Genomic DNA, 14,422 nt, shown 5'->3' on the forward strand with positions numbered 1-14,422 from the left:
AGTCTCTCAATCACCAGGTAGCCACACCCTAATGCATACCCTGCTTTATAATCTATTTTCCTCTAAATGGGACCATAATAAAAAAAAACAAAAACAAAAAACACCATGTTGTATCGAAGAAGACTTTAAACTAGTCATTGAGACCATAAACTCATTAGGAAAATGTTTACTGAGGCAATAAATCAAGTGAGAAGTTTGGCCAATTTTTCCATAGACTTCAATACAATCTGACTCCTTTTTGCAATCAGTGGAGTTGCCCCTTGATGGTCATTGGATAGAATGCAGGTTTAAGGCATTTCCACATTGGCTTTACTTTTCAGACCTTGAGTCTACGTCCATTTTTATATACGGCCTATGGTAAATACAGATCTTATATGTTACTAAACCATTTTGTGACACCTTTTAAAAAAGTCCTCTTCATTTTAGAGTGGAGACGGGGTTATTGCATCCCCACAAATGTTGAGACCTTTTACTAGACAACACACTGACTGACTGCTCAGTAACCGCTGGAGTTCTGGTAGCAAAAACAAATCAAACCCCCCCCAAAAAATCTATTGGACTAAAACAAATATGGATGAGCTGTGACAGTTGTACCAAAAAATAAAAATAAAACAAGGAAAAAAGCTCAGAGTTTGGATGGAGAGGCACTCAGGACTGTAGAGTCTATAGAATTGGGAAATTAAGCTATCTTCAGGTAAAGCTATTCATTCACTGACATTATCTCAGGTGACACACAAGTGATGTCACTGGTTACCGATTTCAGTCACAAATACCAAATATGTTTCAATTTGAACGACTTTTAAGGAATAAACGACTGGATCTGAAGAGTTTAAAATCTTTACATATAACACACTATATGAATTCATCTACCCACTGCCAGCACCAACTGACTCAGTCCATCTTGGATCTTCAGGCCCAAACCATACCCTTATGTGTTTCCCTGCCTTTAGAAATGTGTCTGTACATGTACTTCACACCTGCTTAACATTAATTAAGTGATGAGAAACATGACGGACTCAAAGCTCTGTGTCTGTAGCCTTAACATTATTATATTTACCTTCAACATCCTGTGACTGCATCCAAAAAACTATTCGGCACACCTTTCTTCTCTAAGCAAAACCACAAATCTTTACATTGATGTTGAACCAAATATTTGTTGCTCTTGGTGTTTTCATGGCTGCCATCTTTGGAATACTTTTAAACACTGCTGTAAAAAAAAAAAAAAGAGGCTGAAAGCAGTTTATGTGCAGCGTGGCAGCTGGAAACATGAGCAACAAGAGAAATCTGTTGACACAAATTTCACTGAAGTTGGATGGCAGTTGTGGAAGTGGGCTGAGCACAATGTTTCCTCGAACTGTCATATTTCCTCATGGGGTGAAGCTCCTCTGTACCTGATAAGTGTTTGTGAGTGCAGCAGAACGCAGAGTGATTTGTTTCAACAGCTTAAATCTTTTTTTTTTTTTTTTTTTTTTTTTTTTTAAGACAAGCGAGGCTTTTCGCTTCAGCCCAGAGCAATAATCATTACATGTGCTCAAACAAAGTCGTTTGAGTCCATATGCTGTCGTAAAATAAGAATAATGACGAAAGCAAAGTGTTGAACGTAACTGCTGCATTCGGGGTTAGCCCTGCCAACTTGCAGAACTTTTAAAGACACTTTGACACTGGTAAAGACAAAATATGTTGTGGTTGAACACCCAGCAAAAAGCTTATTATTTCAATCTGATGTGTGTGATTCACTTTGGGTCTAAACATCTAGGAGAGACATTCAATATCTTTGTTTTTCACATCATTTTTTTTTTTTTAAGCTTTTACAGGCTGCAAACAGAGGGTGAGATCTGTCTTTATTATTATTATTATGGCAACATCTCCAAAACAATTTTATTCAGATTTTTTTCTTTTTTTTTTTTTTTTACATATTCAATAATGATAAAAGCAAAAAGAGAGAGAAAGAAGATTAGAAAAGAATTATCAGTATAAAAAAGATTATTTAAGCATTCTGTTAAAAAGACATTGCAGATAGCTAGTCTTCATCAGACATGTAAACATGAAATCTTTATTGGCACAAACAACCAAACATTAATTCAAGAATTTCATTAGGCATTTACAGCTTCTCTGCTACGAGCTCAGCAGATCAGACTGTGTGTTGTTCGAAGAAGGAAAACTCGAGGTGGATGTAGGGCATACTAATTCAAAGTTTGATCATTTACTTCAGTGGCAGGATCCGACTGCAGAATACGTGAGATGTGAGCGTCAGATTAGAGGATCTTAAATTCTTGCTGTGACTTCATGTAGGAGCCGGACCAATAAGAGCCCGTCAACACGGGTCTATGTGATGTCAATGTGAACATGTGTGTGTGTGTGCAGGCACCCAGTGGAGGATAAACAGAAGCACTTGCAAACTTCATGTTGTGTCCATGCTTGGCCTCTATCCTGCCTTTAAAGGATCATTGTGCAATTTTGTTTTTTTTTTTTTTTTGTTTATCAGGTGCACACATACAGGGACACACACTTAACAGTTTAAGAACTAGTGGTCAATGTCATGGGATACACCATAGGAGTTTTAAAAATAATGAGAAAAGGCAACAAAATTATGTCTTTTTTTTTTTTTTTTTGGTCAGGATGTCATGAGGCATTGATCGTCTTCCTACTACACACGGGATAAAATGAGAAACTGCCGTACTCAACACCCCAAGTCTGTCGGGTTGGACCTTGATCAGGCAGGAATCATGTAGTCTGATCCTGACATGAGATGTGTCTGTAACTATGGCCGCGCCTCTTACTCAAACCAAGTCTTAGAGCTGCACAGGATTATGGTCTACTGAGGCTACTCTGAGGAAAACAGTTTACAGACAGAAAAAAAAAAAAAAATTGAATGAAGACTATTGTTAGACAGACAGGTCTCCTGGAACTGTGTCACTAACTAAGCTCCGGCAGTTTGGTTAAGATCTGGGAAAAAAAATAGTGGTCATGTATGAAATGCTGTAACATGGTATTAGAAAAGATCACGGTCAGTCACATATTATTGATGCGATACATTGGTATCAATAGCTGTGATCCAATTAAGAGTGTTATCAAAATCTGCATTTTAAAATGAGCACATTAAAGATGTCAAAAAATCTAGGCTTCCTCTGCTGCTAAAAAGCTCCGAAATTTAAGATTTGTTGGTGACGTTAACCGTAAGTCAGCAGTAAACAGCCTCACTGTTATCTACCGTTTCTCCGTCTATGGTTTCAAATTCAGCATTACTTTGGAACTTTTAGAATCCTCTGAGATGGAACTGGCACCACATCACCTGACTGCACCATAAGTTTTGGCTTCTGTGGGATGAGGGGCAAGAACTCATGATGATGCCACATCTGCTTCCTTTTCAATGAGGTAGCCCCTGACATGCTTCACAGGTGCACTATCTGAGTGGAGTCTTTATCTAAGAAAACGCACCGCAAAACAGCAAAGTGGTGCCGCAAGAGCCGGGAGTCTTCTTTTAACTTTTGGCTACGCACATGGAGGTGTGTAAATGCTTAACATGTTTGGTAATTTGGATCACAGTGGTCGGTTTTAGTGATGTCCAGCCATCACTGGAATGGTCAAACTGGGGTTAATCTCTTTGGCCAGACAGAAAGAAAGACAGAGTGAGAAAGAGAGAGAGAGTGTGCTTGTTTCGTACATGATGCACGTTTGCATAAGTGGACATTGGTTCAAAGTCTGTGTTTGGAGGTTGTGGTGGACACACAACAGACGCTGTGCTTCATGTCGTTTCGAAAGAGGAGGCGACGCTGTTGTATTTCTCCACACTTTTAAGAGACGTCTTCTCCATCTCTCTGCTCACTGGGCTCCACCCTCTGAGACAGGAGGAACGATTCCCACACAGCCAGGCACTGAAAGAGAGGACACACCATCATCAGCATCATTATTATAATATATAGGTTTTGATGGTTACCTTTAATGTCCTCAACGCGATTGAGATGAAGTGCTTGTCAGTTGTCTAATGGCATCTGAAATGCACCTTCCCACATAGTGATTGATGGGGCTGCTTCTGAAATCTTTTTGTAACTTTCTGAAAAACACCATCTGACATTGACGCCCACCTCACACAGGAGTTGGACACAACTTTTCGCCTCAAACATCTTCTGACGACATACAGCCAATTTCGTTTGAAGCATTCTGAGGCCTTTACACTCGTCAGGGACCAAAAGTCTTCGAGGGGCTGTTCTCTCTTCATTATTTAGTACACTATTTTCAACAAAATGATTTTTTTAGTGCTGTAAATGAAATGACTGTCAAAGTTGACACACATCACAGCTTTTGTATTTAATGTGTAGAAAGGGAAATGGAGACACTGAAGACAAGTTGCAGTAAATAATCTCCCCTTCTTTTCCTGAGTTATGGTGTTTTATTAACATTATTATGTCACAGTGAAGTTGACCTTTGACCTTTTTGACATCATAATTTTATCCTATTAGACATTTGTGTGGAATTGGGTCATAATTAGCATATGAATTCTTGAGTTATGGCCAAAAATCGTGTTTTGTGATGTCACCTTGACCTTGACCTTTGACCTGTGACCGCCATATTCTAATCAAATTCCCTTCAGGCTTTCCTAAGATGTTGCATTCATGGAAAACCTGAAAGCATGATGAAGCTGGTTGTCACCGGCACGGAGGCATCACAATACGAGTGAATGGCTTGACACAAAGTGCACTGAATAAAGAACCTGAAAAAAGAGCCCTATTTTCTATTTACTCAATCCAATTTAAACTGAAAACCAAAATGCTTCATTTGAGAATAAAAAAAAAAAAATTCTCTACCCTTTGGTCAAATTTGAATTTTCCTCTAGCCAAGACAACCTTTTCTATGCTATGTAACAAGAAACAAGAATTAGACCATCATGGAACATAAAGAGTGTTAGTTTAGAAAAGTTACCATGAACTCTGGTGCATTCAGAGTCCGTATGGTTTGTTGTGGCTGGTGTCGAAGCTGTCAGTCAAACAGGCAGGGTAAGATTGCTTTGAAGTGAGGGTCTAGTTCCAGTCAAACTTTATTTCAGTTTGTTTGCGACCAATCACAACTGTTCTAAAAACAAGCAGTAAGTGATACATTTATGCAAATCATTTGGTAGCCATGGTAACATTTATGCACATTCACAGCAATGATTAATCAAACGGTCTAAAGCAGTTACTCTGACAGGTCATTTAGTGGATAAACTGCCTGTACTGCTGTACAAAATGCCTCTTCTTCATCCTGTCTCTACCTGTCAGTCATTATTCACAACATATGGTCAATGTGCCATCTAATAATACTAATAATTATTTGTTCCTGAGCTCTGTGTGATACCAGAGAGCATATATATATAAACATAAGAAGCACTGAAGTGCACACTGACATGTTGTTCGCCTCCAGGATTTGATTGAGGATCCTGGTGATGTGGTGATATTTTTTTTTTCCATGGCTCAGACCATATATATGTATAGAAATGTACTACTATAATAATTCTTTGATGTAAGCTAACTTGCATTTATTTTACAATTTTGTAAAATTTCAACATCAGAGAGAATCATCATGGTGATTTTCTTTACGTTATTACCAAAATTTCCACAGAGTTCCACCATGGTTCTCATCAGATATGAAACAGTGCTCTCTCATTGTCTGAGGAACGTTCCCAAATGTCACCTCTGCACTTTTCTCCACCTTCTCTTTTGATCCGTCTCGCCTTTCTTTCTCAAACTCCCCTGCCATCTCATCAGTGAAAGCACATTATTGCACCGACAGAGGCACTGAAAGAGTGCCATTGTGCTTGTGTGTTTGTGTGTGTGTTTGTGTGTGTGTGTGTGTGTGTGTGTGTGTGTTTGTGTGTGTGCGTGTGCGGCAGAGGAGGACTTGACAAAGCGAATCACACTTTTATGGCAAAGAAGCAGTTGTCTGGATAACGGGAGAGGCAGGAAGCCATGCAACCAGAAAGTGAAAATGACAAGCACTCACCAACGGGCACAGACACACTCAAAAGCCAATCTGTGAGCTTGGGTTCCGCTCTGTCAGCACACATCAATAAAGTGCAGTCAGTTTTTCCAAGGTAATAGCAGTTCGTTTCGAGGTGGCGATAAGTCAGAGCCCTCGGCCCGCCAACTCTACGTTTAACAGCCAATTTCTCTCAATAGCATCCACAGCGCCTCGGTGGCACTGAGGCAGGGCAGCCTGGTCATAGAAATGATTTCGGGAGGCTGAAATGTTGTCAAGTTAAACCTCTAAGGGAGGAGCCAAAAAGTCCAAGCCAAGAACTTATGATAGTAAAATATGACCACTAATTTCATACTTTATACCAACTTGGTATGCACACTAGCCACTCGGCTATCGGGTCGCGCCAACCTACCCAGAATTTAACTTTGCTAACAATAGAGGTCTGCAGACATGAGGAGGGTGCAAACATTCACACTTGTCATCTGACACACACGCAGAAACATGGGCCACTGCTTTTCCACAAGGTAAAACGCATGCTTCCCTCCAGCCAATCAGGAGAAGTCACTGGTTCAGCAGTGGCAGCATGTGATCCCCCACCAGCTTCCTATCTACTCTCACTGACAATTGCTGGGGCACTCACACTGGAGACACTGCTGTCAGGGGTTGAACAGTAGTTGTTGAGTTGTTCATTTTTAATCCCCAAGATTTAGCAAAATAGTAGCTGACCTGTCAACTATAGTTATTCATCTTGCTCAGCCTGTATAAAGCTCCTGCCCTACATCCAGCCACTCCCCCTGTGTGAGCTACAGCAGCTCAACTAGAAAGCTCCAAAATGTTTTTTTTTCCTACTGCAGTAAAAAAGTTTAGGTCTGACAGTGCAAATTGTTTCCTGACCAGCTCTTCTAATACTTACTTTACTTTAGAGATGAAACAATAATTTTATCCATGTAATGTTTGAAACCAATTTCCACACAAGAAGTGCTGACAATATCTGTCTTTAATGTCTCATATCCACTTTTAAGGTAGCGTAACAGAATAATAGCAAAATGCACTAGAATTGTCAACATTTCCCGTTTTCCTTTCACAATAAAGGCATCCTTCTGTCTTCACAATGAAACAGATTAATTGGGAAATACTCATGTCGGCATTGGCAGTAGGTTTGTGCAGCAAATGACAGAAGAAAGCAGTTGTGTCCATGCTGTGATAGTACAATGGAAATTGATAATAAAGTAATAGTATTAGGTGACCACTCAACTATATGTGTAACTGGTGGTTGAGAAAAAAAGAGGGACATGACTACAGACTGTGATGGGAAAGGAAAAGTAACTGCTGACTGTTGTTGAGAATCTTTAAGTCCTCATATGAGTTCTGTTAATTAGCCTTTCAGAGAACATTTACATTTTTTACACTGGGGATAATGATTTAAATCTTCGAACTGGCTTATCTACAAAGCATTGTGATTAAAGTTAGAAACAATTGTTTTCTTTGCAGTGTAATCTGCAATTCTAAGAACTGGTGCTTTTGGCTCCTGAGGCAGCTATAACAGCAAGAGTGTTTCTAACAAAGCAGATTCAGATGTTCCAACGGAGCTCTAAATCTGTCCGAGGAGGCTGGATTTAACAGGCTGTCGACTCAGCACAGCCTTCCTTAAGGAGGACTACAGAGGAAGCCCACAGACAGAGGAAAATGTAGCGCATTAATCTGACAACAACAAAAAGAGCTGGAGAAGGAAACAGGATTGACTCGTTTCCATTTTACACACAGAAAGGAATTCATGGTTCTGTATTGAAGCTTCTGACTGGGTGGAGTCTGGATTTCTTTCAGCTTACTGGATGCCCAAGTGCTCTGTAAAGACACAGTGGAATAAAAAAATCCAATTTCTACATTTTAATCCTGTATCCCAGTGTTGACTGTTCAATCTTTGGTTTATGTCTAAAATAAAGCATGTTATACATTTTCAGTATTTATATATCGAAATCACTTCCTTTGTTCCTCCTATAACGTATATAAATATGTTTCATTCTGAGCTCAGGGACATATATAAAAAGCATCCAATCAGACGCACATGTTCTAAAACTATTAAGTGAGTAAATTTGGCAAATACTCATGTGCAAATACCACGCATGTTTGATCAAAGGTAATTCTCTCTGAGTCAGTTGCATCATTTGGAAACGGCAGGACATCGACCCTCTCACAGCAGGTGAAGGTGTAGTGTTGCCAGTTTATGCTCCCCGGAGATACACGTAAACACGTCTGTGAATCTATGCAGAGAAGGATTTTTAATAGGATGCTGGGGTTCCAGGGGAGCAAAGGTGCACTCCTTCAAGAAAGCTGCGCACACAAGTACAGAAGAAACAGCTTCCACTCTCTGCTATATAGACGAACTGGACGACAGGCTATATTTTCTCTAAAAGAAGACCAGCTGTACTTATGCTGCAGTCTGTTTTCATTTTTCTGCTCTGACAATGCTCCTTGGAAAATGAACTGAGAGGTTCATTAAGGGCAGGCTGAGCACTCTGGTTGGCTCAGCATAGGACAGGACAGCAGAGCTCACCTGGTGCGTCAGCTGTGAACGGAATATCTGGATTCGCAGTCTCGAATGACGGCAGCTGCCTATTTTTCCTGGATATGGATTTTGAATCATGAGGTGTTTTCATCCACCCAGGAAAGGCCACTATCAGTTTTCACCTCCGACAGACCCCCTGTATCAGAATTATCGCTGTCCCAGTGCTGAGGCATCGCCAGGTCTACAGCATATAATGAAATGGGCCGAAATGGGTAAAAATTTTCATATTTTCTTTGCCCTTTGTGGAATTTACATGAAAATGATTTTAAATGAAAATACAGACACATTTAGGAAAAGTCAGGGATCAGCAGTGCTGTATTTCCTCATTTAACAAAGTTATTGCACATGTAAGTTTCAAAACGGTCAAAATGACCGCCATGGCTGTTCTAGTGTTAAAAGGGATACCTCAGTCTACTTCTTATTGGGTTTATTTTCTCGGCTCCAGCCAGTAAATTGGTTCCATCTGTGAAGGTCTGTTGCCCTGTCTTTTTAGCAATGAAGCCATCCAAACAGGTCTCAACACTTTTGTGTGTATGGTGTTAAATAGCCATAGCCACCAAAATCTGGTAATGTCAACAGAGTTTTTGCTGAGCTCTTGGAACATGATCAAATCATGAGAAAGATAACTAACAGGTTGTTGTGTTTCCCCTACAACCGCCCCCAACTCCCACCCTGAAGCAGTCACCCTAGGGGACACATGGGACTGTAAACAAACCTCCAGGTTACCCAAAAGTATTGAAATGATTGCCCAAACGATCTCCGGTGAACATCCATCACTGTTTACAGACCCACTTCCTGTTTCATCTTAGCCCTACTGTACTAACTGCTGTGCAGTGAGGGATTATATCAACATCATGGCTGCACTCAGTTTGGGAGTGACCTTCAAAGTGAAGCAGTTTAAATCATCTGGAACTGTTAGAATCTAAAGTGCTGGGTAGTTTACAGCCTGTCTGACCATCTGATGCTCTGGGCTTTACTGCAGTGATGTCACTGTGTTTCCAGATCTTACCAATTACTCATCAACACTAGTCAAAACTAAATAAGAGCAATGTTGTAATAACATGGAATTATCCCATAAAGGTGCAGAGGTGCCAAGCAAACAGTTGTATTAGTGACAGATGGACATTTTGGTTGGACTGATAGTTCAGTTTAAAAACAATACTATACTGACTTTGACGAATGACAGAAAGAAACAAAACACATATAGTTAGATGAAGACTGTCGACTTTTTCACACATTTCACCTGAGACTCAAGGTTCGGTTTAAATAAACACGTGCATGGACCAAACACAGGAGCACACGCATTAACATGAAATACATGCACCAGTTAATTAAACACACCAAGACACAGCAGCATGCACACACGCAGGGCTTCACTCAGCTACATGCACATACACACATAGACACACTGGGCTAAAGCACTAATTACAGGGTTCATTAGGAAAGTACAGGCCTGATCATCTGACAGCTATTCTCCAGGCTCCACTGGTGCTGAACAGGTAAACACAGAGAATCAGGACACACACACACACACACACACACACACACACACACACACACACACACACACACACACACACACACACACAAACACAAACACAATACAATACAATACATTAACCTCTGCTTTAAATCAAGAGCCACCATGTACAGACGAGCTATTTGCCCATTGCAGCCTCACAAAGCTGCTTCTGCTGTAAGTAACTATGAAATACAACATGTCGTCAGAACACGACAAAAGTCTGCCTGTTCTATCCTAATGCTGTTAACTCACCAGTCTACAAGACACACTGTGCATTAAACTGTCTTCAACAATGGAAAGCAATGGCGCAGTTAACTTTTGTTTTGCTTCTGTTCTACTGTAATAGAACAGAAGCAAAAGTGGCTCATTGGCACATCCGGTCTGTCTTCAGTTCAGCATGAGGTGGATCAGGGGGCAAATTCTAACCTCTAGTTTTACAAATGGCTGAAGCTCTTGTCAACTGACCAATATCACCGCCAACATCCGCTCCTGGCAAGAAACCATGTTCAGCAACGAAGAAAACATATATATAGCACCTTTAAAATTATTCCACCCAAAGTTTGACTAAAACTCAAGCCAACACAAAACCCAAATTGATTTCCACTGTTGAACTTCTTCATGGGAGGAAAGGCTCTGCTCTGTCTGTCTGCCCCCTCCCAGCTCTGGAAGCTGTTTGTGACAGCATCGGGGAAGACAGTAAATAAGAAGCTACCAAATAGTAGAATTTTTCTCGCTGTCATTGGTTTTAGTTCAATTGTTCCATCAGGGAATTTTCCATCTCATAAGCGATACTAGATGCTCATTCTGCAATTTACTGCCACAGGTGTCAGAAAAATAGCGGTATAAGGCTTCAGCAGCTAGTTCAATTCTATGTAAGTCAATAAAAATAACCAACACCCTCATATTTATAACAGTCCCATTCACCGACAGAGTCCCTGTTGCTATGAGGTAACCATGGCAATACTGACAAGGCTCTGCCTTTGCCATCCATGGTGCAGAAAGAGCAGAACACTCAGCTCTTCACAAAACAGCATCTGAATAATAATCACTGCATCACTGCTAACTGCTGGTTCTAGGGACCACAAGTTATGTCACTGTGTTAAAAAAAGAAGCTAAAAGTTTAATTTGGTTGCCTCCACCATCAGTCACATATTAAATGTAAGAAGGCGCTTATTATTCTGTCTCCTAAATAATGAACTAATTCATGTTTATTATATCATTGTTCTGCCCTGTTGATCTGGGCATATTGTGAAAACAAGCACGGCGTCAAGTGTGTTCTTCTGCTGGGTTGGTTCTGTTTTGAACACTGCCTGAATAAAATCTATCTTACTCTAATTTAGCAACATGAGCCAGAACCTGACCAGCCATGATGAGCATCAATCAATCATTATTACCGACATTATGTTTTTGATTTAAACAAACAAAAAACAAACAAAAAGAAACAACAAAAAAAAAACACATTTTAACTGAGTGGGTCCTGCTGGTTATTGTTATTCTTAGTAATATGTGTTGAATATTTCTAATGTTAATAATGGACTCCTCTTCTATATTGATACTATAAGACAATATGCAGACTGTGCAGGAAGAACAACTGTGATGAAAACTGCATGTAGACGTGCTAATAGAATTGCAAATCTCAGCGCATCCCCACTCTGGTACGCCCACACAGCAATCGGATGACAGCATGGCTTAAAGAAACTAATACAGTGGAGAACATGTATTACTACCAGCCAGTGTATATTTCTACATTGCAGCAGCAGAGGGTTATTATTACTGACACTACAGAGATAAAGGCTCTCAAACAGCGAGCACGGGGGGTTTGTAGCATACACACCTGAAATTAAGGTAATTACCTCTCCAGTATATAGTGAACCACTGAAGCAGTCTCTTCTCCGTGTGTGACTGTGTTAACACCTACTGTAAAAGTCCATCAGTGATGAACATGTTTCTGCAGCAGCATCATCAAAATCTTCTCCTACAATATCTAATGCAGTGCGTAAAGTGTTTAAGGGACAAGACACACTGCGGGCACGCAGCAAGCATAAACACACACACATAATGTGCCTAATGTTTTCTATGCAAGCCCACGCACTGACAGTAAGGAAGCATCAGGATTGATGCATTAGGATTCACCACTGTCCTATCTCCCAGTATTGATGTCCATCGTTAATGTGCATCTAACCTCCCGACACACTTCGGATAAGCATCAGTTTCATTAAATTCACACCCGACTGGCACCTTAAACGAGTAGTTCAACCTATTTATAAACACATTTCCTTGTTTAATTGTGGAGAGTGAAATGAGAAGATCGACACAACCATCATGTCTCTCTGCTAAATATGGAGCTACAGTTAGAGGATATAAGCCTACCTAAACATAAAACTGGACACAGGGGGAAAACCGGGGGGCTATGTCCACCAGACACTTTGTAATACACATAACCATTTTTTTTTATACTGTATATCAATCTGTTGATAAGTTCCTTGTTCTCTTTTAAAATTTTCATCATGCATTAATGTGATCATTGTTTCTTGGTCAGTAAAATGCCAGAATATTGAAATCTTCAAATCTTCAAATGTCTTGCTTAACTGGCCAACGGACCAAAACCCAAAGGCGTTCACATTAGAATGATATATGAAAACGAAAAAGCAGGAAAACCTTGCAGTGGAGAACCTGTAACCATCAACTGTTTGGCAGTTTTGTTTGATAAATGATTGAAACAATTATCAAAATGTTTGTTAATTACTTCTCTATTGTTTTTTTTTTCCATGCGTGCGTTGATGTTTTGTACCTTTTGAATGCAGCTGATCATACTGGAGCTGTGCAGTTGTCCATGTTCTGGTACCAGATGTCAGCTGAGTTAGAAGCGGTTGTCAGTGTGATCTGATCAAAATGTTCCATGTACGAGATAGCTATAGTGGGGGCGATGGATGACCCAGTGGCTGTCGTTTCATTTCATACCTAATGTGCTGTGATACAGCGCCAAAGCAACAACAGCACAAAAGAAAATGGTTATCTAAGGTACAGGTAAGTTTGTCCTGCCATCCACTTCACACCCATCCTCCCCTGCCTGCTCCTCTGTCACTCTGTGTTAATGGTACATGAATGTCATCCGGGAATAACTGTCAGAAGGACTTGACAGCTTAAGTGATGATTTGGTGGCGTTCAAGTGTTGAAAAATGTCTAAATCCCTTAAGATGTCATGACTAAAGTTCTCTGTTGACAGAAGTGCTGCAAATAGCCATTTTCGTTACGTACTAATATCTGGATTATTCTGTCGATTACTCTTACAAATATTACTTTGTAGAATTTCAGAGAATAAGGAAAAATGCTGATGAAAAGGTCAAACATTCTCACATTTGGTAAACTGGCACAAGTTAATGTTTGATGCCCATTTCAGCACTAGTTGACGTTGGTCATTAATCAGTTTTCAAGCTCCAACTGCACATGCCCTTTGTGATGTAGAATATTTGAGTTCAATGCTCTCTTATTTCTATATCCAAACCCTCCTGCTACCCACTGCTCCTCATGTCTTTGAGTCTCTCTCTTTATCTTAAGTCTCCCCCACCCTCCCCAACACCGCTCACCCATTCTTGCCTCTTTGTGCTTTTCATGTCTCCTGCTTTACTCACATTGCTCTTTTCCTCAATTTCCCCGTTGACCCTCGTTCCTCCTCCCCCTCTATTTCCCTGTCCTCCCCTACACAACCAACTAGGTGTTATAAATTCCTCCCAGGTGCAGGTGTCTTATTAGATTCTTATAGGTCGTCTCTCTGTGCTCCACTCCAATAAATCATTCACAGGCCCTGTGGCTACAAAAGCCCACATCTGCATCTGAATAACAATATCAGCACATAGGGACGAGTGATCTCATCCTTTTGGATCACTCTCAGTGGGACACTGAGTAAGTTATTGTTTGCTCACCGTGCACTATGGAATGTCTGGAAAGTATCAGGGGTGTTAAATAGATTTTAAATTCAGTGAAGTTGGTTTGCTGTGCAGCCTTGAACTTCTGCCAAATGAGTCACCGAGACAAAATTCATTTGATGTGGCTATCAGTTATTTTAATAAAATGGTCTAAAGCCCCATTTGGAAAGGAAGAACATTCTTAATTTAGGTGGGTGAGAAAATATTAAGCAGGCTCCATTGGAACTTGCTCACCACCGGAAGGCAGGGCATTATTGTGTAACTTAGACAAGGGGTCTGACCCTGCAAAAAGACAGTACCCTGTCAATGTAATGGTATGTAATGGGTATAATGGTAACTAGTACCACTATGGAGCAATCCTTTTACACTGGGTTCCTATTCTCTCTATATCTCTTATGTAGATTCTTTACCTATTACCAAGTGAGTGTTTTCAAATTCAATGCACTGCCCCCTTAG

At 40.3% G+C, this 14,422-nt stretch overlaps 1 protein-coding gene across 1 annotated transcript in view; it reads right to left on the minus strand.

Moving 5' to 3' along the window:
• Window positions 1-1,824: 1,824 nt before the first annotated feature.
• Window positions 1,825-14,422, minus strand: part of snx7 (sorting nexin 7) — a 39,185-nt gene continuing 26,587 nt past the window's right edge. The window contains exon 9 of the mRNA XM_071485577.1: window positions 1,825-3,875. Coding sequence (XP_071341678.1) covers window positions 3,795-3,875 — 81 coding nt within the window. The 3' untranslated portion in view covers window positions 1,825-3,794. The remainder of the gene's footprint in view (window positions 3,876-14,422) is intronic.

Source organism: Trachinotus anak, unplaced genomic scaffold (genome assembly GCF_046630095.1).
Source record: "Trachinotus anak isolate AG129_WGS33_773 ecotype Australia unplaced genomic scaffold, CSIRO_AGI_Tana_v1 ptg000009l, whole genome shotgun sequence".
NCBI lineage: Eukaryota > Metazoa > Chordata > Actinopteri > Carangiformes > Carangidae > Trachinotus > Trachinotus anak.